Source organism: Bipolaris maydis, assembly GCF_028858645.1.
Source record: "Bipolaris maydis strain C4 unplaced genomic scaffold PSV08scaffold_9, whole genome shotgun sequence".
Lineage (NCBI taxonomy): Eukaryota > Fungi > Ascomycota > Dothideomycetes > Pleosporales > Pleosporaceae > Bipolaris > Bipolaris maydis.
The window spans coordinates 1,538,400-1,565,299 of record NW_027093865.1 but is presented as its reverse complement, the minus strand read 5'-3'; the positions used below and the strand labels follow the sequence as shown (position 1 = coordinate 1,565,299).

The 26,900-nt window shown below is 50.7% G+C and overlaps 10 protein-coding genes across 10 annotated transcripts; 5 read left to right on the top strand and 5 right to left on the bottom strand.

The window, feature by feature from the left end:
* Positions 1-39: 39 nt before the first annotated feature.
* On the top strand, positions 40-1,739 carry PSV08DRAFT_392826 (uncharacterized protein; the record flags this gene model as incomplete). The annotated part of the gene is made up of 2 exons (XM_014228612.2): positions 40-296; positions 566-1,739. Coding segments are annotated over 2 exons (1,176 nt in total), but the record flags the coding sequence as incomplete, so codon positions are not given.
* PSV08DRAFT_403032 (alpha-N-methyltransferase NTM1) lies at positions 1,511-2,485 on the bottom strand (the record flags this gene model as incomplete). The annotated part of the gene is made up of 1 exon (XM_066093649.1): positions 1,511-2,485. The coding sequence occupies one exon, from the start codon at positions 2,483-2,485 to the stop codon at positions 1,616-1,618; it is 870 nt and encodes a 289-aa protein (XP_065948960.1). The 3' UTR covers positions 1,511-1,615.
* Positions 2,486-3,059: 574 nt separating this feature from the next.
* Positions 3,060-8,663, top strand: PSV08DRAFT_410685 (aldehyde dehydrogenase family-domain-containing protein). Its single transcript, XM_066093866.1, has 7 exons — positions 3,060-3,360; positions 3,426-3,794; positions 3,848-4,228; positions 4,283-4,877; positions 6,505-7,941; positions 7,993-8,145; positions 8,231-8,663. The coding sequence occupies exons 1-7, from the start codon at positions 3,095-3,097 to the stop codon at positions 8,258-8,260; spliced, it is 3,231 nt and encodes a 1,076-aa protein (XP_065948959.1). The 5' UTR covers positions 3,060-3,094; the 3' UTR covers positions 8,261-8,663.
* On the top strand, positions 8,231-8,663 carry PSV08DRAFT_310676 (uncharacterized protein; the record flags this gene model as incomplete). The annotated part of the gene is made up of 1 exon (XM_066092651.1): positions 8,231-8,663. A coding segment is annotated over exon 1 (233 nt), but the record flags the coding sequence as incomplete, so codon positions are not given.
* A 937-nt stretch (positions 8,664-9,600) lies between these two features.
* Positions 9,601-13,031, bottom strand: PSV08DRAFT_410684 (glycosyltransferase; the record flags this gene model as incomplete). Its single annotated transcript, XM_014228606.1, has 10 exons — positions 9,601-10,047; positions 10,136-10,274; positions 10,371-10,501; positions 10,568-10,975; positions 11,022-11,041; positions 11,099-11,553; positions 11,614-11,982; positions 12,041-12,092; positions 12,143-12,594; positions 12,660-13,031. The coding sequence occupies 10 exons, from the start codon at positions 13,029-13,031 to the stop codon at positions 9,842-9,844; spliced, it is 2,604 nt and encodes an 867-aa protein (XP_014084081.1). The 3' UTR covers positions 9,601-9,841.
* A 995-nt stretch (positions 13,032-14,026) lies between these two features.
* Positions 14,027-15,690, bottom strand: PSV08DRAFT_225896 (glycoside hydrolase; the record flags this gene model as incomplete). The annotated part of the gene is made up of 2 exons (XM_014228605.1): positions 14,027-15,401; positions 15,462-15,690. The coding sequence occupies 2 exons, from the start codon at positions 15,688-15,690 to the stop codon at positions 14,221-14,223; spliced, it is 1,410 nt and encodes a 469-aa protein (XP_014084080.1). The 3' UTR covers positions 14,027-14,220.
* A 137-nt stretch (positions 15,691-15,827) lies between these two features.
* PSV08DRAFT_225893 (P-loop containing nucleoside triphosphate hydrolase protein) lies at positions 15,828-19,225 on the top strand (the record flags this gene model as incomplete). The annotated part of the gene is made up of 2 exons (XM_014228604.1): positions 15,828-16,059; positions 16,147-19,225. Exons 1-2 carry the CDS (start codon positions 15,962-15,964, stop codon positions 19,223-19,225), a joined length of 3,177 nt encoding a protein of 1,058 aa, XP_014084079.1. The 5' UTR covers positions 15,828-15,961.
* On the bottom strand, positions 19,203-20,554 carry PSV08DRAFT_410681 (MEMO1 family). Its single transcript, XM_014228603.2, has 3 exons — positions 20,336-20,554; positions 20,215-20,283; positions 19,203-20,160 (listed from the first exon to the last, which is right to left on the bottom strand). The coding sequence occupies exons 1-3, from the start codon at positions 20,515-20,517 to the stop codon at positions 19,410-19,412; spliced, it is 1,002 nt and encodes a 333-aa protein (XP_014084078.1). The 5' UTR covers positions 20,518-20,554; the 3' UTR covers positions 19,203-19,409.
* Positions 20,555-20,874: 320 nt separating this feature from the next.
* On the top strand, positions 20,875-21,911 carry PSV08DRAFT_363485 (uncharacterized protein). Its single transcript, XM_014228602.1, has 2 exons — positions 20,875-21,241; positions 21,297-21,911. Exons 1-2 carry the CDS (start codon positions 21,019-21,021, stop codon positions 21,713-21,715), a joined length of 642 nt encoding a protein of 213 aa, XP_014084077.1. The 5' UTR covers positions 20,875-21,018; the 3' UTR covers positions 21,716-21,911.
* Positions 21,912-22,195: 284 nt separating this feature from the next.
* Positions 22,196-23,245, bottom strand: PSV08DRAFT_392801 (uncharacterized protein; the record flags this gene model as incomplete). The annotated part of the gene is made up of 3 exons (XM_014228601.2): positions 22,196-22,548; positions 22,598-23,063; positions 23,129-23,245. 3 exons carry the CDS (start codon positions 23,243-23,245, stop codon positions 22,196-22,198), a joined length of 936 nt encoding a protein of 311 aa, XP_014084076.1.
* Between the last annotated feature and the right edge of the window lie 3,655 nt (positions 23,246-26,900).

Sequence of the window (26,900 nt, the reverse complement as noted above, 5' to 3'; positions counted from 1 at the left end):
CCCTTCACTCCAACCCTTTCTCTCTTCTCCCACAATCAACTCGAAAAAACAAGAACACACTCTACTCTCAAGGAACCTGGAATTCTCAAACATAAAGTGCAGAGTAAAGATACAGAGAAAGAGCAAGGGAATCAGAGGCGAAAAAAGATGAATCAAAACTTCCAGGGCGCGCCGGACCGAGATGACATTCGGCTTCTGGACCAACTGCGTAGCCAGCTCATGCCTATGATCAAGACCATGGATCGACTACAAGCTGAGATGCAGTTCAAGATGAGTAGGGGAGAAGCCGTTGACTGGTAAGTGTGAGGGGAGGGGGTGGGGATGTGCTTGTTCTTTGTGCAGTTGCGAGGCGGTGTCGCGTTTTTATTAGACCCTGTTTGCACCTGCCATCGTATATGTTTCCCAGTAGACAATTATCTACACCAAAAAAAGGAATTAAAAAAAGAGAAGAAGAAGAAGAAGAAGGAGGTTGGCAATTCGATTGATTGACATTTCACTTGGAAAGAGCACCATGGGAATTCTCCAAGTAGTAAGCATACAAAACTAATATCCTTTCCCTCGGCAGGCCCCAAATCCATCGCGCAACCACAATGGTAACAAACTATATAACGTCCATCCACCTGCTCATCAACGGCGGCTTCCGGCACCAAAACAAGCTGGTGACGCAGAAACAGCGGATGCCATCCAAAGACGCGGCTGGCAACCACATTCTCGACGCCGGCGGCAACGAGGTGTTTGTGGAACGCGACGTGCGACGGCGGCTAATTGCGACGCAGCCGCTGCCAGCCAACACGGAGAAATTCCAAGCCCTGCATCCGTTTCCGAACCCGCTGTACCCGATGAACGCGGGGGGCGGCATGGCGGCGGGCATGGCAGGGACGCTGCTGCGGAAGCGGCTCGAGCCCATGGAAGAAGGCTGGGTCGAAGACAAGATCCGCAAGGCGGCCGAGTGGCTGTACGTGCCCGAAGAATGGGGCGTTGACATGAACAAGAAAGCCGTCTCTAGCAAGCAAGACCGAAGCGAAAAGGAACATGATGATGAAGAAGATGACGAAGCCGAGGTCCCAGAGTCTGAGCGCCTCGACTCGGAAGCTATACCTACGACGCGCGTCAAGGATGTGCTTTCGGGCGATGCGATCAAGGATATTTGGCAGCATGCGCATCAGGAGGTCTTTGATATGAAGTATCTGCGACAAACGTATCCGGCGAGTTACCCGGCCGAGGATGCGCAAGATGCGAATGAAGGTGATGAGGAAGAGGATGACGAGGAAGAAGGGGATGACGACGAGGAAGAGGAGGAATTCGAAGATGTCATGGATACATCTGGGGGACAGGATGCAGGAGACGACGAGTCGGCTAAGCCAAAGGTTATGAAGAAGAAAAAGGTGGTGGTGGGGAGATTGCCGGTGCACCAGGCGGTACCGGGCGCACCGGTGTTTTCGCTGGGCGTGGTACAGAGATTCACGGAGACGGGAGAGGTATAGATGGATTGGTGAAAGGGGGGTACTCATTGTATGATGGTATATCATTTGATTCGGGCATTCTATTTTTACATTAATTGAGGAGGAGGAGAAAAAAAACAGGGTTGGGTATCATGTGTTTCTTTGGCCTGTGTTCACTCTGGTCTGAGTGCGTACATGCGCACGGGGAATAGTTCCTTGGGCATACCTTTTTGCTGCTCTGTGGCAACAATCTTCAGGCCAGCCTGTTGGAAGAGCATGCGGAACTTTGCGTCGGACCGTGTGACGCTCGAGTCTTCATCATCATAGATGTCCTTGTGCTTGATGTCTGTCGACATGTTTTCCTTGACAATGATACAACTCCTAAACGTATCCTGTCCCTCTGTTGTTGGTTTGAGGCCTTGCTTGCAGCGCTCGAGGTATACGACCAATTGTGCGTCGGTCAAGTGTCCAAGACACCACTGGTTCCAAATGACATTGTATGCACCAGGCTCGGGTATCCAGTCCTGTAGACCGAGATTGATAACCTCACCCAGCTGACCTCTTCCCTCCTTTTGTTCCTCGCTGGCTAGGCTTTGCACCAGCTCGTCGGTGAACTTCTTGACGGGCTCCACAACATCGACCTTTTCGCTCACGCCGAGCAGTAAACCCTTTGTTATGCGGCCGATGCCCGCGCCACAGTCGGCTACACGCTGTAAAGGCGGCAAGGGTTCCTTGGAGGCAGCATTGGACCTGCCGCGCCGCAGCTTTGTGAGGAAGTTGGACGAGCCTTGCAAATCAATGCGCGTAGTCTGGGGGAAACCGCCAAGCATGCCGTTCACGTCGGCCGAGACGCTATTCCAGTACTCGAGCGAGTGAGCGACGTCTATCGAGGCGTCTGGGCGCTCGGCGTCGGGGGGCAAGGCGAGCAGTGGGTCGTGGGTCATGTCCATTGTGGAGTATGGGCGAGCGACGAGAAGCTTGAGGAGAATCTGCGGTAGTTTGAGCACGTGAACCTTGACGGCTCTTTTCTGGAAGGCTGACATTGTTGTACGGTTTCTGTTTCTCCTCTTTTCTACCAAGCGGATTTTTCCTGGATTTAACTGGGCGCTAGGCGGGTGGCATTGATCAGGTAATTTTTTCCTTCAAAGAGATCTGCATGAGGGCAGAAGTTTTGGAAGTCGATATGTACAATGACGCGAGTGGGCCGCATGGTGGGGTAGCTTCCGCTGCTGTCTGCCAATAAGCGTGACGATTGCTGTGCGCTCCAATCAACTGGCAGCACACCCGAGAGGTGTTCTCTCGTTTATGCATCAGATAGGCATACCATGTGATGATAACGACCATGTCGAAAGCATAGGCTAGTACTATACCATTTTTCGGCGCCATTGTGTCTTGACCGGCAAGAAGAGTAGAGCCGAGCTCACTGGGTGTATCCAAGGATACGCATACCAGACGCTGAAAAAGGTATTGTACAAGCAGACAACAGAGGACAGGCGTCTGGAAAAGGCAGTTGCATGCGGCGGGGCTACTAGCCTTAACGGCCTCATGGCGGGGTCCGCAGATGCCGATGGTACTACCGCACTCATCACTGGCTGGCGCATTAGATATCTGCACACTATAGATAGCTGGCCACGTCCGCGTCAACAAAAGACATGTCCCGAATTTACTCGGCCTTGACCAGAGCTTCCCTCCGCCCTCGTACATTGCTTTCTCTTCAGCCATTGCCATACAGAGTGCCTGGTGCTAGCATCAGTCCGACTTGGAAATTCTACACGACTCGCACCAACGACATGTCTGACCTCTTCGTTGAGCTTACAGCGCCAAACGGCCGCAAGTATAAGCAGCCAAGAGGTCTCTTCATCAACAATGAGTTTGTCAAGTCCAAGTCTGGTGAGACCATCACAACCATCAACCCCAGGTAAGCTAACCCTCGCCCTTGCAACAGCCTGTCTGCGCTGTGTACGCTAAGCTAAGTTTGTCTAGCGATGAGAGCGAGATTACATCCGTCTACGCGGCTGGCCCAGAGGACGTTGATATTGCGGTAGCAGCAGCACGCAAAGCCCTAAACAACCCGGAGTGGCGGGACATGGACACGAATGTCCGAGCTGATCTACTGTACAAGTTTGCCCAGTTGATTGATGAGCACAGAGAGACGCTGGCGACCATCGAGACATGGGACAATGGCAAGCCATACCTGGTTTCGCTCAACGAAGACTTGAGCGAGGTCGTCGGCACCATCAAGTACTACGCTGGATATGCCAACAAGATTCACGGCAGCGTCATCAACACGTCGCCCCTCAAGCTAGCCTACACTGTCCTGGAGCCAGTCGGTGTCTGTGCACAGATCATCCCGTAAGATGGTGTGATTTTGGAGAATTTGACATGGAGGTACTGACTTGATCTAGTTGGAACTTTCCCCTGGCTATGGCGGCCTGGAAACTGGGCCCTGCCCTCTGTACCGGCAACACAGTAGTCATGAAGGCTGCTGAGCAGACACCACTTTCCCTTTTGTATCTTGGATACCTGGTCAAAGAAGCCGGCTTCCCTCCAGGTGTTGTCAACTTCCTCAATGGCTGGGGTAGGACGGCTGGAGCTGCGCTGGCGCAACATCTGGACGTGGACAAGATTGCCTTTACCGGATCGACAGCAACAGGAAAGGAGATTATGAAGATGGCTTCTATCAACATGAAGAACATTACACTCGAAACCGGAGGAAAGTCGCCGTTGATTGTTTTTGATGATGCAGACTTTGATCAAGCAGTCAAGTGGGCGCACACGGGTATCATGTAAGGATATGCCTTTGCTTCTTGACTGTGTTTTGGCTGACAAACAATTTTCAGGTACAATCAAGGTCAAGTGTGCACGTCAACATCAAGGATCCTGGTGCAGGAGGGCATTTACGAAAAGTTTGTCGAGGCGTTCAAGAAGTACGTCAAGACGGCTTCAGTGGTTGGAGATCCATTCAAGGACGACACGTTCCAAGGACCGCAGGTGACCAAGGCGCAATTTGAGCGCGTGCTCTCGTACGTCGAGGCGGGCAAATCAGAAGGGGCCACGCTGGTTGCAGGCGGCGAGGCGTACAAGAACGTAGGCGGTAAGGGCTTTTTCGTGGCACCTACCATTTTCAAGGATGTGACGGACTCGATGCGAATCTACCGCGAGGAGGTGTTTGGCCCGTTTGTGGCCATCAGTTCGTTCAAGGAAGAGGAGGAGGCCATCCGACGTGCAAACGACACTACGTATGGGCTGGGTGCAGCGGTGTTTACCGAAAACATTACCAAGGCGCACCGTGTGGCTCGACGGATTGAAGCAGGCATGGTCTGGATCAACTCCAGCAACGACTCTGATTTGCGTGTTCCGTTTGGTGGGGTAAAGCAGAGCGGGATTGGCAGGGAGTGCGGTGAAGCTGGGCTGGAGGCGTACACCAACAAGAAGGTATGTGTGGGATGGATGGATTGAGTGGCGTCATGTACCTGCTAACACGGCTGCCAGGCTATCCACGTTAACCTAGGTACCAAACTTTAAACGCTTCAACGGCGCGACCATGGACGGCAAGCACAGGCACAAGGGCAGTGGGGCCCATGGGCAGCCAGGCAAATGTTTGCAAAGACAAAGGGGTGTCCAAGAGTTTCCGCCCTTGGCGCCAGGCCTTGGACGGTTGACGGAGGCCAGGTTTGCAGTAGAGTAGTAGCTGTATGGTTGGCGTCACGAATACAAATGTCGGTGTACATGGGCGAATGCCGGCTTGCTGGTTTGTTTTGCGAACAAGGTGGTTCGTGTGGGAGGCGCAGGGTGTGTGCATGAAGAGCAGCGTGATGACGGCCTGGGCTGCCAATGGAAGAGAGGTGCAAGGGCAGGAGATGACCGGTGGGAGCAGGCACATGTACACATACATAGTATGTATGTGTATGTACAGAACACGTGCAGGGTAGGGTTGTGGCCGGAGGATCGACGATGTCGTAGGCGGGGTTGCAGCGCGGTGTTGTGCTCGGCCGGGCGAGGAGGCGAGGGGTGAAGGCGTGCCCAGCGGCTCTCTCTGATGCAAGGGCTTGTAATCCTTGCCCGCACCCTTGGCGAGGTCGCGTTGTGGAAGCTGTCGACTGCTTTTCTGCTCCGCCTTGTCTCGCTCTCTCCTTCTCTCTCTCTCCTTCTCTCTCTCTCCTTCTCTCTCTCTCCTTCTCTCTCTCTCCTTCTCTCTCTCTCCTTCTCTCTCTCTCTCGCCTCCGTCTTCTTCCGCCTGTGTGAGCTCGTGGTTGTGGCTGCATGCGCAGAGGCCGCCGCACCCACACCATATCCTCCTGCCATCGCCGCCGCACCCTGTCGCCGCACGTCCAGGTTGCGTAGCACTGCGGCGCCGTCACGGCAGCCCGGGCTCATACTAGTCAGCGCTCGCCTGCTCGTCTGCCCGCTAACAGCGCACCCAGCGCTGCCATTCAACGACGCGGCCAGGGCCTCTGTCCACTAGACCTTGCGGCTGGCATCGTCGCTGGCTCCCCCCGCCCTGCTAGCCCAGATAGCGGTTCAAGGCATCGTTATCATCGTTGCCCTCGCCCGGCCCCAGCCCCAGCCCGTGAGCACTGCCCAAACAACCCGCCTGTCCTCTGCACACCACCGATCTGGCGCGCACGCTGGAAGACGATCGCTCCCCCGTCGCCCAGCCTAGCCTCATCTGCCGCAGCTTGTCCAGCAGGCAGATCACGACTGCGCCGACGGAGGCCCGCTTCCTGGCTTTTCTTGCCCGCCTCTACCGACCGCCCTAGCACAGCCTCTGCCTCGTGCCCAACCCGTCTCAACTCAACCACCACACATAAGCCCGCCTGCTGCCTGCGCCTTTGCCTGCCCTCCTCGCTCCCCGTACACACTGGCACGGAGCTGCCGGAGAGAGTGAGCCAGCCAACCAGCCAGCGAGCAACGCCATTCCCGGCTTGGTCCTGCACTCCCCTCCCCCAGCTCGGCCGCCGTTTCCTCCCTCTTTCATGTGAGAAGCAGCAACCGCCCGAACAAGACCACTACCACCACCACCACACCCACACACCGCCCGTTTCGACACACGCTCGCTTAGCCACCCCGCATCCTACCCACCATGGGCAACCAACAGTCAAGCGGCAAGGACAAGAAAGGCGACAAGGGCGGTGCCGACGGCGTCCCTCTCGGCCGCGAGTACTATCGCTCCTTCGAGAGATCCGACACCAAAGACTCGACCCGCTCGCTGCGGAACTCGTTGCGCAATAAGATCCCCATCGCCGCAAAGTCCGACAGTCCACGCAACTCGGTTGCCGGCATTGGCGATGCCAACGGCAAGGTGGACAAGTCGGATGCTGCTTCGACAAAGTCCAAAGGCTCGCGAAGAAACTCGCTAGCTTCAACCCCCGCACCACCCCCCGCCTCAGCCCCCGCCGACGGCTCGACAGAGCCCACAGACAAGCCCGAGTCCGACGCGGACGTGCCCCAAGCACCGCCCTCGCCCGTTCACGGCGCAACGCTCGGAACAGGCCACGAGGGTGTGACCAAGGCCCAGCGAACTGGCGAGGTCGACCACGTCTCTGATGTTCCGCCCACGGGAGCCGCACAGCCTTCGGCTTCGGCCCAGCCGGGCGAGTCCATTTTGCAAAAGAAAGACCAGCCTATTCCCAGGCTGCCGGAGCCTCCAGCGCCAACAGACGGCTCGGGCTCCCCCATGGAAATCAGCGCGCTCAAGACAATGGATCTCGATGACATGATTCAGCGACTGCTCGATGCTGCATATGCCGGAAAAGTCACAAAGACAGTCAGCCTGAAGAATGCCGAGATCTTCGCCATTTGCTCAGCTGCTCGAGAAGTATTCCTGAGCCAGCCAGCTTTGCTCGAACTTGCTGCGCCTGTGAAGATTGTGGGCGATATCCATGGACAATACACCGACCTGATTCGAATGTTCGAAATGTGCGGCTTCCCGCCAAATTCAAACTATCTCTTCCTCGGCGACTATGTCGACCGCGGCAAGCAGAGTCTGGAAACCATTCTTCTGCTCCTCTGCTACAAGCTCAAGTTCCCCGAGAACTTCTTCCTGTTGCGCGGCAACCACGAGTGCGCCAACGTCACGCGCGTATACGGTTTCTACGACGAATGCAAGAGGAGGTGTAATATCAAGGTCTGGAAGGCTTTTGTCGATACCTTCAATACTCTGCCTATTGCCGCCATTGTAGCCCAAAAGATTTTCTGTGTACACGGCGGACTATCACCCAGCCTGTCGCACATGGACGACATTAGACAAATTGCGCGACCTACCGACGTGCCTGACTATGGCCTGCTCAACGACCTGTTGTGGAGTGATCCTGCCGACATGGAGAACGACTGGGAATCCAATGAACGCGGAGTTAGTTACTGCTTTGGCAAAAAGGTCATTATGGAATTCCTGGCCCGACACGACTTCGACCTGGTTTGCAGAGCCCACATGGTTGTAGAAGATGGTTACGAGTTCTTCACAGATCGAGTATTGGTGACTGTGTTTTCTGCGCCAAACGTACGACGCTCATTATCTGTCTCGGCTCAGAATTCAGCTAACATTGTACAGTATTGTGGTGAATTCGACAACTGGGGTGCCGTCATGTCGGTTTCTGGCGAATTACTTTGCAGTTTCGAGCTCCTAAAACCCCTCGACTCAAGTGCGCTGAAGAGCCATATCAAAAAGAGCAGGAACAAGCGCCAAAGCATGCTCAACTCACCAGTACGTATCACAACCGAGCCTCCTGGAATTTTGCGCAATTCAGGACTATATATTATATACATAGCAGTACTAACAAGGCCGGCAGCCCGCACACTACGCTCCTCAAAGTTACTAATCATATATGTTTGGGTATAGGATACCCGCGGTACTCCGCCCTCTGCGTCTACATCCATAACTCTGACAGAAAACATTTTGGTACTACAAAAGCCGGGGTCTTCTGAATTAGCCGATGATGCCAGCATGACAGACGAACGAGAAAAGCGACATGTTACCAAACAGCCACGGTGCGTGCAAAGGAAACCTGGATTGGAACGACTGAGCAGTCAAGACGATGATGCCTCTATACCTGTGCCCACGGAACATGGACACATCAGATCGAGCACTTGGGTAGATACTCGAAGCGAGCCTACTGCAATACCCAAAAACCCTAGGGCGCCGTTGCTACTGCAAAACACGCATTCGCACAGCGCTAAACAACTAGGCCAAGAGCAAAGGAAACAGAGGCTCGAAGAATAGAGGGTACTATGGGAGTCTACGCTTCCTAAATCTCTCCTAGATCATATTGGGGGTTTCGCTACTGGGCACCATCTCGACTATGTGCATCCCACAGGCATGCGCCCAAGCAGCTGAGCATGTCATATCTTGCCAACGGCTCTTTCTTCTTCTTCAAGGACACTTCCAGATTTTCCGTCACTAAACCGGACGCTGGCCTTTATTTTCTTTGGGGAGTTAGGATGGATGATGCAACAATTTACCTGTTAGCTCTATTCTCCGAAGGCTTGTTTTTTTCCGTTTCCTCATTTCCTAATTGTCTTGCGCATTGAAAAGGCGTAGGCGTATATCATACATGTGGGCTTCAATCAGCTTACTTCTCTCTCATTTTGACCATACCCTGATATGGGTATCGAGCATGATGCGTTGATGGCTCTACAAGATGAACGGAAGTGGGACGCAATGTTAAATGTATAGCATACCTATGACAGTTGGAGCCCATTATTTTCTCATTAATACTATCCATACATCTCTTATTCAAGACATAGATGGCTCTTTCTGATGTGACACTCTTCTCTTGCGGATGTGCTGGTGTGATATGTGATTTAAATCAGGTGTCGTGCTGAACCTTTGCACTTGTCTTTACCCCAGGTCAAATTTGTACATACAAAGCTATGAACCTGCCATATCTTTGTAGCCAACCCGACTCCACGAAACGATATCCCCTCGGGTATTCACTTTTAACGCAAATAATCTTTCCGTCCAGTTTGCATCGTATATACCAATAAGTAGAGATGTCACAACACCTAGCTGTTCCCTATGCATCCCAAATCCCGTTGTTGCTGGAAAGTATAGCAGCGGCACAGATGTAAGTGACCTTGTGTTACAATGGCCTCCCTTACGACAAGGAATGTTAGCGCTTCTCGATGAGACGCAGCAGCATCAAAAGTAAACAGCTAATCAATCATCTACTGCCCCTCCGTCTAAGCAGCAACTGAGTTTATTGCTTACTCGAAGCAAAAGCAGTATCAAATTTTGAAGTAGTAGGACACCGCAGTGTAATACTTCTCACTGCAACATCTGACCACCACCAGAGCTACAACCCCAACACCATTCATCTAAAGAAAACCATAATCTAGCACCACCCCCCAACCCCCAAACACAATCCGGATATATAAAACCAATAACAATCGAAATACGCATTTCAAACCAAAACACTCGACCCCCGCCGTTGCATGCCCTTCCACCTCGCCACGACATTGCCCCTCTCCTGCTGCGACGCCTGCTCCAAATCCCGCGCACCCTGGCGCAACCTGACGAGATACAATTCCGTCTGAAGCGGGGTGATTCTATGTTTGGATAGGGCGCACTCGATGCCTTTGAGCGTATAGCCTGGTAATCCCCATATGGCTGTTTTATAGCGAGAGCGAGAGAGACACTGATTTAGTAACTGGATTGCTTGATTGTATTTTAAAAAAAAAAGGGGGTGAAAACTTACCAGCTGAAGCGTGGCAGACGAAACCGCCAATGCCGCGTCCGATGCCTTTTGGCAGGCCCAGCGGACCGTCGAGTTTGGTGCCGAGATAGGGGTGTTTGATGAGTCCGGTGAATGCGTCGTAGAGGCCTAGTCGGAATTCCTGATGAGAAGGAGAAAGAGGGGACGTTGGTTAGCTTGCTGTGCGCTTTGCCCTCCCACCCCCCATTTTTTTTGGAGAACATGGTGGTTTACGTACTTTGCCTGCAACGGCTAGGCCGCTGGTTAGACCGACGATTTCATCGCGGTGTCGGTGGTGCTCGTTGGCGATGGAGCGGGAGGGGTAGTTGCGGAAGCCGTTGGCTACGTTGTAGAAGAGTGCCACGGGGGCTTTTTTTTTTGCTTTGGTTGGCAATTGTGACGCTGGAAGACATGATGGGGATATGTGAACGTTACCTTTCAGAGATGTCTTGGTTACGTCTCCTGCATAGTGGAGAGTTGCGCTGGTTATTTGGTAGGCTCGTCCATGCTCGGCTTCTTGGGCAACGAAGAGGGCACGAATCTTTGCTGTTTCTTGTGCATCTGGCGTTTTTTCAACGTCTTGCCAGTTGTCTTTCAAGGTTTTGGTTGCCATCATACTGGCCATACTGGCTAGCCAAATGGGATTTACGGGTAGGTCTTTACTTTCGTCGTCTAGCTCCTCTTTTTTCCGAGTATTGATCGCCCCTGTGGAGTTGATGACCTGTAACTTTGGTTTTTTCAGACGGTGGGAAAAGTCCGACGTGTTGATTGCAAGGTTGGTGAAGAAGCTGGAACCTGCAGCTACGGCGCCAATCAATGGTGTTTCCGCTCCTTCATGGACATCTTCGATTGTTAGCATGAATTAACGAGAGTTGCAAACGAGACTTACACCACTGTCTATGGCGGAGCCTACAATAAGTCAGCTTGTGAACATTTCTGGGCCCCAGCAACTGATCCAACACTTACAGTCGTAGATCATGTGGATCTATCAGTTTTTGTTTACAAAGAACACATGCAGCGAACCCGCTAAGATGGGCCCCCGATTTCTTATCCCTCCATACTGCTATGCGTTCCGGACAGATATGACACCTCATCTCATCTACCCTTAGTGCGCTCTCAAAATCCCGGACTGTCTCTGAGGCTCCATCCTCTTCTGCAATACAAGCAGCCATCTTCTTGACAGCAATGTTGACTTCGGGTCTCAATGCAAACTTGATGCTCTCGGCCAAGCCTTCCGGTGTGAGTTGTCTATAAGGAATAGGTTTCGGACCCGCGCCTGCTTTGGCAACCATTTGCCCCCAGAATGGCTGGTCTCCAAAGAACGGTACTATAACAGTAGGCTTTCCAAGTGCTATACCCGCTGCCGTTGTACCTGCGCCTCCATGATGAACCACGCAGGAGACGTGTTGGAAAAGCCAGTCCTTTTTTTTGTGTGAGCCTTTTTATCTAGAAACCCCAACTAACAGGTTCACTGTACTTACGTGAGGGCAATTCCCAATCATGTAGACATTCTCAGGCGCCTTGCCTGTGCCTATACCTCCCCATCCCTTCGAAACAATAGCACGAACTCCAGCTAGCTTGATGGCTTCGAATATGAGATTTGTCAGGTGCACAGGGTCATCTACGACGATCGATCCGAAGCCAATGTAGACTGGTGTAGGGCCTTTCTCAAGGAATGCAGTTAGATCGTCAGGTGGTGAGTAAGATGAACCAGCTTTCAGAAAAGAGAAGCCTGTTACGTTGAGGTGCTCAGGCCAATCTGATGGCTTAGGAATCAGGGCTTGTGACCAGAGATAGGAATGGGGGACTTTTAGCCTTCGAAGCAGCTGGAATCCCCAAAGTGGGCTTATCTATATAGTACGAAATAGTCAGCCAGAGCAAAGCTGTACACTGAGACGGGATTCATACGATATCAAGTTTCAATGTGCGAGTTCTGAATTTATTGATAAGATCCCCTAGTCTGGTACGGTTAGCAGCCTCTTATTGAAACTGTTATGAATGAGAGCCTACCCTTGCCAGGTCATCAATTCCATGATAGCAAAACTGACGAAGTTTGCTGTAGACTCATCTGCCTCACCATATTCCATGGCGGCTAACGGATGGTGGAAAGCTTTGGTTGGTGACCATGGCATGGTGAATACAATATGTAGAGGTATTCCTAGCCTTTCTGCACAGTGAATATGGCCCATGGACGGTGGGTTAGCAATGATGACATCCGCAATAAATAAGCTCTCAGTCTGTTCCACGTCCACTGCAGTGATCTTAGGTCCCATTCCGTCTCCAGCTTCGATACAGCTACGCCATGTGCCTTCGAGTATCGTTGCCATCTCTTTCCGCCTCTTGCTCACTTCGCCAGCCCTGATGCTTTCCATACCTGGAAGTAAGCCTGGGTTCTTCACCATGTACGCCATGAGAGCTTCTGGGTCACCCCCAATAGAAAAGAACTCGAGGCCATTGCTTTCCTTTGGCGAGTAAGTTCCCATGATGCTGTATGAATGAATGCGAGTAGGTTGTTTCCTTTACTTACCACGAAATCCTTGAAGGCTGGGTGCGTGCATATTCGTACACGGTGACAATATGGGGGTGCTTGAAGTAGTTTGGCAATTGGAATAAAAGGTTGCACATCTCCTCTAGAGCCGCAAATATGAATCGCAATGTTGAGTCTTGGTGAAGGTAGATCCGCTTGTTGGCTGTGAGAAGTGTAGGGTTGTGGTGTATTGGCTGCATCTTTCCTGCTCACTGAGTGGCGCTGTTGGTTTTTGAACCAGCGCTCAAGGCGTTTCGGAGTTTGATGAAAACGAACGGCAACTTGGCCGAGCCTGTTCACTCTGCCTGAAATATGTGACCTTGGATCGTGGAAGTTCCAACCTTCCGGGTGACCCGAGAAACAGCAAGACATGGTTGTGGAAGCATTAGGCGATAAAATACCGGTGATATAAGCGATGTCAGAGAGCCTGTGTAAAGAGAGTCCTTGGTTCGAGTGCTGTAATGTGGCGGCAGTTTGTATGACATATACGTTGGTGCAGGGAATGCATTCAGGTCCTCGTGTCAGCAAAGGTGGAAGCGCCGGATGGCCAACAGCACCAGGCAGCGAAAAGTGGCGGACGAATACATGCGAACGGCCATGTTGCTTGCGAGTCTAGCCCGTGCCAAACATGTCCTATATATCATCTCAGTTCTCGGATCGTTCGACTACTTGATCAATCCTTTCACGTGTGGCACACGTCACAAGGTAAGCCCAAATGCGAAAAAAGTGCGCGACTTGTAGGACAAGCGTCCGGAGGATAACAGATAATCGCCATCGCCTAGCACTCTTTCCTGTATCGACAGAAGGAATCTGGTGCTCATCTATGTATTTGCTTGCACGGGCAAATCGTGGGTGCAATGTAAAACTCAATTTCATGGTCTGTACGCTTTTGATGCAGACAAAGAATTCAAGCTGTCACCACTCGGGGACCAAGAGCTCCGATGTCAGATTCCCCGGTGACGAAGAAGAGCCCCCTCGGCCGAAAATTTGCGGTTATCGGAGATACGAGTAACCCTCGGATTGCAGTGCACAGATGGCATTCCTACACGTATTTTGCTTGATTGTCTGCCATCCACGTGCATAGTTGCTAAATATGAGTGTTGTGGCCAGGCGAATAGTTCGGAGAAATTGTCCTTGTACGAACCAACACCGGATGCCTCGGCATCATGTGAGGCGACAAGAGCTAACGCCAATGTCGTCACTCTTCTTTATCGAGACCAATGCATAGGATATAACTCACCTCCAATTGATTCTAGAATAATGGTCGGGTCCGGGCTTACTCGTTCCATTCTCAAATTGCTACCAGACTATCAAAGAATTTACGCTTTCACGGAGACGCCGCCATTGGTGCAACACATAAAGAATGGGAGAACAAAACGCGAAATTTACTATTGAACACGTTTTAACAAGCATGGAATCATTAATTCAATAGCCAAACTACACATTACATGTTCCGAGAACTTCACCAATCTGTTCTCTGTGTGGGGTGCAACGTATTTTAGTGTTCCCGATAATAGGGCGCAGGCTCAATGCCAACCGCGACAAGGTTTATCTCCACATTTTAGACAATCTTAGTCGTGTTCATCGCCTTTACCCACGGCTTCCAGAACTCTTCAATGCCCCTTTCGTAGTTCCATCCCGACCAATCGTAGTTGGTCAGACCCCACGTATCGGGGAACCCTTGTATTCCGGATCTGATTCTATATGAGCCCGCAATGGCCCACATCATCCAGCTTACGCCGTTGTCGATTGTGTAATCCTTCAGGCAGTTCTGGAGAGTATTGTTGAAGAGGGTCTCGTCTTGGGCACTGCCGAACTCGCTCAGAATAACTGGCGTCTCACGTACTGCCTTTGGACAATCACCCGTGACGTTGCAAGCAGGTGGTGCGTCGATACCTAATGCATTGAATCCGTTACGATATAAGTTGGCTTTCACGATATCGCATGTACCAGTATCGACATCTTCGCTCATGCTGTAGAGATGGATTTCCCAGACGAGTTTGTCGGCCCATGCGTGGTCGTCAAGGTTGAAGTAAACCGGCTCACGCCTAGCAGCGTCACGAATAGCCGTGCACTTGTAGCATGGTGCAGTAAGGATGTTCTTTCCACTAGTCAAAGCCGAGAGGTCTTGGGCATATTGCATACCTCCCCAGAGAATAAGGATGTCGGGGTTGGCTTCATGGATTGCATCAGCACCAGCGGTCATGTTGCCAACCAATGTGTCCCAGTTGTAGTACAAGTCGGTGACATTCCATGATTCTCGAAGCTCATTGCGAAGAGACATGCTGGCAATGTTGGGGTGTGCTTTTGCCCAGTTTGCGACGTAGGAAAGGCCACGACGCCAATGGGTGGCGTTGAAGTGCAAATCGTCAAACCAGGCAGTGCCGTCTATGTGTGAGCAGCACCACTGCGCCTTGCCAGTGTGTACATCCGGGCTGATGAAGATGCCTTTGGTAGCAGCAATGCGCGCAATGTCACTCCAGATCTCGAAACGAGTGGTCTGTGCCGTCCACCCAGGGTTCTTGGCGATAATTTCCTTTGTGACTTTGGTGCCATTGACGTACCCCAAGGCGTTTATGAGACTAACTTCCAAAGGCACATCTTCACCGTTTCGATCATAGACCTGATCAATCATCTCGATGGCATAGCCCATGCGGATGTAATTGAACCCGACGCTCGCAATGTCTGAGAGGATCTCATCGGCCGACGCCCACTCGAGACCTTCTGGAATCATGGTCTCGCCTATGGGCAGAGTGAGCACACTTTTGGTCAGGAATTAACAACAGAGGAGCTATTACATACCGCTCATGGGCCAATTGACGCCTGCCCATGATACTTTCTGACCATTGCGGTCGACAATGTCTCTTCCGCGAGTACTATACGGGCCATTGAACGAAGGCGATGAGCCGTTGGTAGCCTGTCTTCGAGCATTGTACTGGAAAGTGGCCGCACTCGGGACCTCTGGCAAGTAACCTGCCGAGACAATAGTGCCGGCGAGGACTGAAGTAAGAAGCAGACGTGGTCCCAACATGGCCTCGAAATGAAGCGCCCAGTAGTCTTCTGGATGCCATTCAAGATTATGGGTACATGTCAGCTTTTATAAGTTTCTCGGTATACATGATGGATCTGGCTAGCTGCGAAGAGCTCCATCGTGCATCGGCAGGCTTGCTGAATACATGCAATTCGGATGCTGATCTTCCTTGCTTCAGACCCGGTTGACGGAGAAAAGATGGCCGAGCAAGGATGTCCTCCGCATTTGCGGGGGAAAATAAGACGAGCTAGTGCTTGGCGAACGGTGCTACATGTATTTTCAACCGGCATTGTATACCGCGGGTCGGAAGCTTTACGCGATTGGGGCCACGGCCTTGCTGCTGGCTCGGTTCGTGTATGGTGAATGCGGGTAAGTATGTGCGTTGGATGAGATGAGAGTAGTCACGTGCCGCGTGGTTCTAGCGCGTTTTCCACGCTCCACCGCCACCCGGTTTAGGGCAGCGTGGATGTCATCCCGTCAATTGCAACACACGCAGCAGCTGGCCATGGACGCATTGCTGCATGGTCTAAACGATGCGCAGAAAAGTGCAGTCACCAGCCCTGCAAACGTCGTGCAGGTGCTTGCTCCTCCAGGCTCGGGCAAGACGAAGACACTCACTGCGCGTGTCGCGTACCACATTAACCACGAACGACTGCAGCCATGGAACATCATCGTATGCACCTTCACTATCAAGGCCGCCCGGGAGATGAAGGAGAGGATCCGAGGCTTCGTTGGCGATAAACTGGAGGCCAAGCTGATATTGGGCACCTTCCACTCAGTTGCCCGTCGCTTTCTGTTCCGCTATGGCCAAGAGATTGGAATTGACAAGAACTTTGGCATTGCCGATACCAGTGACAGCTCCGCCATTCTCAAACGCATCGTCACGCGTTACCAATATACCATAGAGCCTGGCCATGCCCGTTCGAGGATTTCGAAGCTCAAGGCCCAGGGCGTTACAGCAGATGCTTTTGCCGCGACTGCTAAGAATGCAAACGACAACGAATTTGCCATGATCTACTCGTCTTATCAGGAGCACCTGGCCGCATCCAACTTGCTCGACTACGATGATCTCTTAATACGCTGTGTCGATCTGCTAAAGAAGTCGCCCTCGTGCGTTTCAACGATACAGGCTGTGCTCATTGATGAATACCAGGATACCAACAACATCCAGTATGAATTAATGAGCTTGTTGGCCCAAAAGACTCGGCGCATCACAATCGTGGGCGATCCAGACCAGAGTATTTACAGCTTTCGATCTGCCGAAATCAAGAACCTGCTCCGGATGCGCACTGATTATCCGGAATCTGTCGTCATCAACCTGGAGAACAACTACCGCTCATCCGGCTACATTCTGAATTCGGCCATGGCTGTGATTGAACAGGATGAGAGCCGACCACAGAAATCACTGATTGCCACGCATGGTGCTGGTGAGCAGCCCACTCTTCGCCATCTGGTATCGGCGAATGTCGAGGCAAAATGGATCGTTGAAGAGATATGCAGAACGAGAACACTTAGTGCTGGGCTGCTGGATTTCGGTGACTATGCCATACTAGTGCGCTCATCACCACTCACTCTCCAGATTGAAAGAGCACTCGGACAGGCTGGGGTTCCCTATCGTATGGTGGCTGGTACCAAATTTTTCGATCGAGCCGAGATCAAGATACTACTGGATTACCTGCGAGTTGTCAGTCAGCCAGAGCATAATGATGCCGTGGCGCGCGTGATTAATGTACCTTCTCGGAAAGTTGGCGATGTCACCGTCAAAGCGCTACTCGAGGAAGCAGAGATGAGCAAGATTACACTTTGGAAGCTTGTTCTCGACATTGCTCAAGGAAAAAGAAGACCAAAAAGCAAAGTGTCTACACAAGCACAAAAGGGTATTGAGCAGTTTGTCAACGTTATTTTGAGTTCTCGAGAAAAGCTTATTCCTGCCAAAGATGACGTGTGCGACCTCTTCGGGCTCATAACTCACATCTCCAACAAGATATCGTTTCTGTCATATCTTAAACAGACTCACAAGGAAAACTGGCAAGACCGATGGGCGAATGTTGAGGAGCTTGTCAATCAGGCGACACAAATGGCCACTGCTGTTGCCAACGGAGAAGAGATATCGGACGATGCACTGCCTGTAGCAGAAGGCATAGAACAGCGAGCCGACAGTGCCGCCGATATCCTTTCGAAATTCCTCGCCAATGTCACGTTGTCAAGCGCGGCGGATCAAGAGGGCACAGAGCAAAACCAGGTCACTATTTCCACTATCCATGCAGCAAAAGGTCTCGAGTGGCCCGTAGTCTTCATGCCCGCCATATACGATGGTTCCATTCCTCACTCGAGAGCAGACGACCAAGATGAGGAACGAAGGTTGCTGTATGTTGGTATGACGCGTGCCCAAGCGTTGCTTTACCTCAGTTGCCCTATGAAGCAATCAGGACAAGAGCAAACAACTCTTTCACGATTCATTTCGGACCGCAAAGTGCAGAAATTTTTCAGCGAGCGAGGACCAGATCTGGCCTTCAAGCGAAGTATTATCACCGACCTAGCACGGATTCTGCGAAGGGATTGCCCTTCGGCCGCAAATCTCGATCGTGCTCGTGATTCAATGGAGCGACCGGAAGATGACAAATACCCAGCGACACGGGACGAGATTCATGGCAACGATCTAACATGGGGAGCACCGTGGGACGAGAAGCGCACAAGTTCCAAGCCAGGTAGGGACGGGCCGGATCAAGATCTGAAGCGACGGAGGATCGATGGCCTGGGCTCTTACTCTAGAGAAAGCGTATCAGTCACGATGAACCGCCCATCTAGTTACTCCACCTCCATGACCACAATGCAGAAAATTAATGCAGGATTCACAAGCGCCCGGGATCTGGGCGATCTGCAAGCGATGCAAAGAGAGGCAGAGCGTATACGTACACTAGCCAGTACTCAAGGCACACAGAGCAGCAAGGCAGAAGCCAAGGTAGTCCGGGCAAAACCTACCAAACCGCGTGCAACAGGCCAAGGTGCCATCACATCATTCTTCAAACGATCAAATAGCGCAATGTCCGAGCAATCAGAACACGAATCCTCCACACCAGGCCCAAGCCTACAACGCTCGCAATCATGCTTAACAAGCAACACGCCACTGCATGACATTTCTAACGTACAGTCTTCGACGCCGCGTCCCTTTCGACCACTGTCGATACCAGAGCACAAAGTAACGAGCCAACGCATTCTCAACAAACCGAAGAGGAGTGAGCCTGAGAGCGAGACACAGAACACGCGATATGTGCTTCTATCCAGCTCGCCCACGAAACCTGATCCAGTGGACCTGGGTCAAAATGCAGAAGCAATAGATGAGCCACAGAGTCCTATGAAGAAAACGGCGGCGTTTAGTTCAGGGTCAGGCTTTCGTTCAGCATCGACATTGCACACAACGTCAATAAGCCAGGCACAAAATGGGGCGGCGCAAAGGAGAACATTGGGTGCCAGAAGGACCATGCAACCGTGGAGCGTAAAGCACAGTTCCATGCCTAAGCCACGTCCTTCATGAGAAGTATATATGTTAGAACTATCCCAGCAGTGTGGAAGCGGGTACATTGCATTACTCGGCGTTGGAATGCTGAAGTAGGTACGACCAAGTACATCATCGCATTGCATTGACATAGTTCCTATTCCTACTCATCTACTTCATGTATCATTCATATCCTGTACTCAACTAGCAGTCGGAATCTCATCTATAGCACGGCAAAAGCACTGCAGTACGACACACTACTGTCCTGGAGGTCCTCGACAAGGCTGCTCCTTTCATACCTCAAGAAGCTGAATATGCCTTTTCCTTCTTCAAGCGCTTCAGCGCTTTCCACAGCAGCCATGAACAAGCCAATAGGATGTCTTCCACACACAGTGTTGCCCGTTTTCCTAAGCTGGTCAAGGAACTTCCTATGTGAGCCAGTCTCGATGGCATCCATGCTCTCGTGGTCAACAGCAGCAATGCTCTCATGAATGGGGTAATCACTTGGTACCCGCGAAGCTGACTTTAGCTGAGTTGCAGCTCCGCCATTGGGGGGCTGATAGTATGTGTAGCGAAAGCGAGAGCCCCAGTGACAGAAGTCGGACGAAATGACGAAGATGTTTGCGGGATCAGCAAGATAAGGGGCAAGAAGGGAACCGTACCGAGCCTCTGCAGCGGCATCGGTGTTGCCAACCATGATGGGGACCAAAGGGACCGAGGACGGGTCGCTTTGAAAGTCCTTGTTCTTGAGTGACAGCATCTTGTAGATGTAGGGCAGGTGCATTTCCAGGCTGTGCTCGTCTTCGTCTGTTCTCTTTGACATGATCTCCAAGTCCCACTCCTCCTGAATTGTCTGGACGAGGGTTGTGTCTACGATCAGGTCACCCAGCGGGGTGTGATACTTGTCGCAGCCCGTAGTCGCAGCACCGGTTAGGTAGTAGTGGTGTGAGGGCCCGAGCAGGAAGACGCGTTTTCTACGAGCAATCAGCGCAGATGGTCGACACAAAGGTCATGTCTTGGTGGCGCACGCATTGGCCCAATCGGCGCTCTTATAAGCCCATGCAGCAGCAGGCCCAGAGTATGAGTATCCGGCGTGTCTGCATGTTCATGAGCTCTGGCTTGCTAATGTAGCTATTGGACGGTGCGTACGGAGCAATGATGGCCCGGGCATTGGGTGTTGGTATCGATACTTGGCCCTTTTGCGACGAGGCCGAGCCGATGGGTGTCGTCGAAGCGGGCACAGCTCCAAGCCAGCCGTCGAGTTGCTGTGAGAGAAGTTGGCCATTGTCTGTATACCAGGAGCCCGCGTGGGAGGCTTTGCGAGTAACCATGGTTGTTCGTAGGAGGGTGCACTCTGTGAGAGGCTGTAGTTGTTGTTATGGTGGTAGTGGTGGGGTAGTGGTGGTGATGAGCAGCGATGCGGGGCATGGGTCGGAATGTAGAGACTTGATCACCATCGACGTAGTAATGCCATTTCCCCTCGACCCCCGGCCACCAAGAAGATGCAAGTGAAAACGTTTTTTTAACCTATTCATTGCTTCTCTAACAAATTAGTGTACTTTACATACTACGATGCCGAGACAATGAGCGTGTTGAAATAGTTGCACCGGGCAATTAATATAGTTCCTATTTAGGACGCGACGCGATCGCGACACGCCAGTCGCGTTCCCTGGCCAGTACCTTGCATCATCATTATTATTATCACCATCCCCAACATCAACATCAACATCGGCCTTGTGCAAGTTGCTTATTCCCGCCCACATATAGCCACCGAGTTCCCTCGTCGATCGGTCTTATTCATTCCACACTTGTCGAACGGTACCCCCACAGCCATGGGCTGCAAGCGCAAGCACTCGTCCGACGACTCGTCACTCTCCATCTCCAGTTTCGGCGCTGTTTCCCCAAATAATCTGGATGCCTCGATGGACTTGGATGCCTGCCTACGATCTAATGGCTGGGACTTCATGAGTGCGGGTCGAGTCAAGAGCAGCGACTGGGGCAATCGAACATGTAAAAGAGTGCGCGACAACCGACCAGATGAGCGCGCAATACATGGTATGCCGCATCTCCTTCTTCCTATAACCACATTATACTAACCAGCTCTATTCAGAAAATACTCTAAACAAGCTCTTTTCTGCACAGCGCAACCATCGGGATATCATAGCCCCAACATCCCACTCCCTGTCAAGCCAGCAGTCTACCTTGGCCATCTCAAAACCGCAAAAGTCGACATTACACTCCTTCTGGAAAGAACTACCTGCGCCACCTGTCCAACCCATTTTCTCGATTCCCGTGCAACTTAATCAGAGTTCTTCACCGCTGGCTCGCTGTGACGACTGCGATACACCATTGCGGGGCGAACACGATAGTATGGATATTGACATGGATACAGACTTGGAAGGATCTGTTGAGGGTAGTTCATTTGCGTGCAATGACTGTGGGAGAAACGTTTGTGGTACATGTGCAGTTGTCTCAGCGACAAGACACTGCTTACAGTGCGCGACCACGGGAAACAATTCACGGCCGTAAAGATTAGAGCGTTTTATTTTTTTCTAGTTTATTTGGTTTGCAGCACTATTTGTATCACTAGCATCGTTGTATATGGGGCAATTGGCGGGAAAATTTATCCAGCGAGCTTATGCAGCAAGGCGTCCAGGGGTTGTTGTCAAGTAACATGGGACGAATTAAGCTTTCATTTGCATAATTAACTCAGAGTTACTAGTAAGGTGCACCATGGCTAAGCACTGTGACTGTAGGGGTTGGTGTGAGCTCGTTGTTTCATACAAGCCACAGATGCAATAGTTGCATGTCGGTAGGTAGGAGGGAGCAGCGGGTAGCAGTTTTCAGATCAAAATTACAATTCTTAATAGTTTTTCAATATTATTAATACACTACCATTGAAGTCAATGGATTCTATGAAGATGTTTGTGTTCGTGTGTTTGTGTGTTCGAAGATAACGCTGGACGAATGGTACATGATCAAAAAGGGGCAGCCTCAACCAAGCCGACACTACTTCTGTTCTATATCCCCGGTTGGCAGATCATCTTTTTCTTTCCTCTCTCCTCTCGCTATCTTCCTCTTTTCCTGCTGCCACAAGCACCATGTGCAGTACTCGCCCCAGACCTGCGCAGCTGTAAAGATCAAGTGTAGAATGGGAATCAAGACCTTCATAGTGACCGTCCACTTGTGGAACAGGGCACCATACAATCCGAATATGGTCCCTGTCTCAGCTAAAGTCCCAATAGACGAGCACCAGAAAGCTACGGAGAAGGATCGCAGCAGTTTCTCAGATGTAACATCGGGATCGCGGTAGATGATCATGGTGACGTGAGGAGGTACCTCGACACTGAGGTCAAAGAAGCCTGCATATCGTTAGTGTATGGCAAATGTGTCAAATTGCGTAGCACATACCCCAGAATAAAGCCAAGACAGCCTCCAAAGCTGCATCTGGTTGACGGTCGGTCTGTCCACTCCAGTACAGCGTCAACTGGCCCATGACAAGCACACCGACATGGTGTGCAACAGCGACAGGACTAATACCCTCTCGGTAAGACAGCTCATGCGCGTACATGACTGAAACAATCATGATTGCGAGATACAATGCATCGCCCATAGTGAAGACATTCTCTCGTCGCTTATGTCCAATGCCGGAACCGAACATGGGTGTGTGAAAGTCGCCTTTGCCAAGGGCGACGGCAAAGAAGGGGTAAATAGCAAAAGCTACGACGAAGATCTTGGCCGCGATGGACAGATGGTGGTTTACGAAGCCGCGCTTCTGGCGCGCGTTGAGTGTCGGCCATACGCGTTTGTAGATGAGCCCTCTGTCCAGGGCGTTTTCAAGGATGAACTGTCGACAGAAGAAAAAGATTGCGAGAAGCTGGAGTGAAAGACGTCAGGGGTTGTTCGCCAGGATTCCAACACAATGACTGATAGGTCACTCACGATTGCGAAGACGAGGCCAGAGTGTTTGATCATTGGCGATATAGGCACATTTTCGATGTTGGCGAACCCAGGGAGAGAGCCAGTGTGTCTCTCTTTGTCATCCAACGAAGTCTCCATGATGTAGTGAGAAAGATACCAACGATATTATTATGAAGAAGAAGGAGAAGAATAAGGAGAGGAAGAGGGCAGACAAGAAGATGGGACTGCACAGTTAAAAGGAAAGCAAGACTGAAACGAATGTGAGTTGGTGGGGTTCAGGAGAGGGCTACTGAACCCCAAGTATATGAAATTCTGGCTACAGAAGCTGCCCCCATAAATTACATCGGTCCCTTTTAGTCGTGGCCTCGGACTCTCTCCCATAAACGATAGCGTCTTGCTTTACGAAACACATACGCCGACTGCGCCCCTGTTGCAAACGCCAGGCCGCACTATCCAAGATGCCTGAAGCACCGACGCCACAGCACATGTTCACCCCTGTCAATCGTCGTCCAAATTTGCCTAAATAGCCTGTAAAAATGGTAGTGTAGTGGCTGAGACCATGTAAAGGAGTGGAGTTGCTTAACGTGCCGCTGACATGAACAACGTATGCAGCCACAAATGGCGCAGTCGCCGGCGCTATGTGATTGGCGGACCCCGGCACGAGACCGCGCAAGCCACATGTTGGTTGCGCTTTTGAGTCTGTGCGGTTTGACGAGTGCCCTAGCCACGCATCGCTAAAGCTTAACACAGACAAGATTTATTCAAAACCGCTTATTTGTTTTCAAATAGGGAGGGTCGTGCGGTCTCTCTGTGTCAGGTTCCACTGTTTCTTCGAAAAGCTGCGATGATCAATCCTCTTCTTTCGCTCGCAGACGTTGTGATGGGAGGTCGCTATTATCGTGGGGGTTGTAACTACTTGGCTAGCCTCACAGCTAGCAGCCGCGTGTACCAGGGGGCATCTGGCGTATAATTCATTTTTTGTTGCCCATTCGGCCTAGCTCCCGAATTTTCCAGGCCCCGAGTTGGCTTGTCGGAAACCCCTAATAGATCACCGGCATGGTGTCGTATAAGCGGTATTTCTACGGTATTTGACTACTTTGAGACATGCGTTTACGCGGCCTTTTAGCACTATACGCGATATTGCCCCGTGACCTATCAAATGGTCACAGAACGGTTTGGACTATGCTTTTTTCGGGAGGGGGAACAAGATGTTTTTGAACGGTGCCTTGGTGCCTTGGTGCCTTGTCAGGCATTAAACAATGTTGGTTACTTGGCTGAACCTATTGTTTACAACTGACGCGACGTTCTGCATGTAGGACAATATCAAACCGCTTCGAGACTCTCTTTTTTTCTTGGGAATAACGCAAGCTCGCTCTAGAAATGGTGCGATTTTTAATGGGTCGCCTTACCTAGCGGCATACACAGCCTTATCCACCTGCCTTTACAGCAACAACAGCACATGACCCTGACGATGAAAATTTGTTGTATCAGCATATGCAGACCGGGAAGTGGCCTGTTGTTCTTTTCAGAGGGATAATCAGCTAGTGCGCTAGACGCCAGCTAGATATAGGCCCGTGACTGTCATACTAATTACATTAAGGTTGTTTTTAACAGCGCAACGCAGACAAGCGCAAAAAGCTCTAACACGAATGTGCTACAAGTCTAGCTCATGACAAGAAGTAGCAAGCGAAAGATTCAATGTTTGTCTTGACACGTCTAACCGGTTGTCACAGTAGTTGTGGACAAGGTGGGTACACTCGGTTAGGATAGATCTGTTTACCTCCCAAAAATGAAGGGCTTCATCAAGGGGCCTAAGTAGAGGGTATGGGTACCAAAGTCTGTGCGAAGGTTTGACAAAACGACATGGGTGAGATAGGGGGGTGTTTGGGGATAGGCTATGATAAGATCTGCAAAGAACTTGGGCACGGTAAAGCAAGAGTGACAGATGTGAAAAATAGACCTGAACTCCAAGCCAAACGAGAATGATAAGTGGATACACTCAGTAGCTTCGAGGATTTACCTCAGTCAACTCTTGGATCAGCGCTGATGTTACTGTTCGAAGCTCTTTGTATCTGCGTTGACTCTGTACTTTCTCCACCACAACAACTGGTCAATTTACAAGCGAACAAGTTTTCCAGAAGATCAACTAGTATTCCCACGCTAATCTGGGATTCAGAACTGCGGAAACAGCCGCTTGGAACCGTAAAAAGAAGCCCACTTATTTAAAGCTTAGACAACCGCCTGCAGCCTTAACCGCTGTCAGTCTATGAAGGTAATGGTGGGAGTAAGAAACGTGTCAGGAGCGAACTAAGCAGCGGGTGTAGGGAACTCCTGGAGAAGCGCGTATATTCCATAGGTTGTCAGTTATGAGCTATATGTAGGGCCGCACAGCCATGGGTATAGTAGTACACAAATCGCACAATATATCGGGACGATGCCTCTTTGTTCTATTAATAGCTACTGCTGCAACGTATGATAGTTGCATAAATACTTTGAACTTACTGGTTCGATGGTGTTCCGCACTGCGTTCATGACGTGTTCTACTACTAGGCGTTTTCGATCTATCCGGAACGGATGAATAGAGACATCGAAACAATTGATAGCAAATCCCCAAAAAAGACTACGAGATTAGACTGCTATTACCATGAGATTGTACCAAGCAAGATTTTGGTAAAACAAAACTGCTATTTGTGCAATGTCACGCTTGAATTTGCGTGAGGAAGCATTACCGTTGCACTGCACGTAGTTTCTAAACCAGGAGTCCATCATAATCTCCCATCTTACTTGACATCTTTCCCCAATAACCTTCCTATAGAACAATAACGAATGGCCTAATACCAACACAAATAAACCTCACCAATATTGATACTATATCAGCCCCATTGCCTTCCTCGCAGCCGTAATTTGGTTGTCGTACCCAAGGGAGGTGTGCCTAATGGGGCATATACCCGTTAAGAGGTCTACATAAATTTAATAGTATCACTAAACGAGATTTTAAAAGTTCGAAAACAGAGTTTCACAGACGATCACCCTAACCCTTCTACTTCAACTGCAAAGTCTGTTTTTTTTTTCTTCCGATACCCGATTCCGGCAAGTTGGGAGTGTGGTCTACCATTGTTTTTGTGAAATGATTGATCTGATACACTAACATAGTAAATAGATATGAGAAAAAAAAAAGTTCAAGTCATATCAGCCCCAGTTCCTTGCCACCTTACTCGTCCTACTCCACCTTTCCCCATAAACGGAATTGCTCAGCTATTCACACCGTGAAGTCCAACATTCTTTTTTCCAACACAGATTCAAGTTTGCTAATTACCGTTTTGAGCAGCTCTACTTTCAGGACCCTGCTAGTCAAGCCAACACTCAAGTTCAGCCTCTAAGAAGAGGCCTGATAAAAGACGTATACAAACTACAACCGTTGTACATCATCGATAGGGAGAGATGGAAGGTGTAGTCTCAGCAATGTCGATGTACGGCGGCATATCATTGCGAACATTTTATATCTCGTAGAAAGAAGAAGGAAAATTTGGAATTACGATGGTGAAGCCGCCAATTTGTATGATTTGCCCCCCATAAAAAGAAGCGTTTGTATTGTTGACATGCAGTCGTAATTTCAGCTAGACATCAAGACTATGATCAGGAGCATTTTTCATGCTCGTTTGGAAAAACAAACAAACGCGAGAATATTGAATTTGTAGTACATAGTAGAAAAGGAGATTAGGTATTTTGTTTCTTGACATAGTCGAGTGAAGAAAGAGGAGAGAGTGTGGACCAAATACTGATAATCATAAGG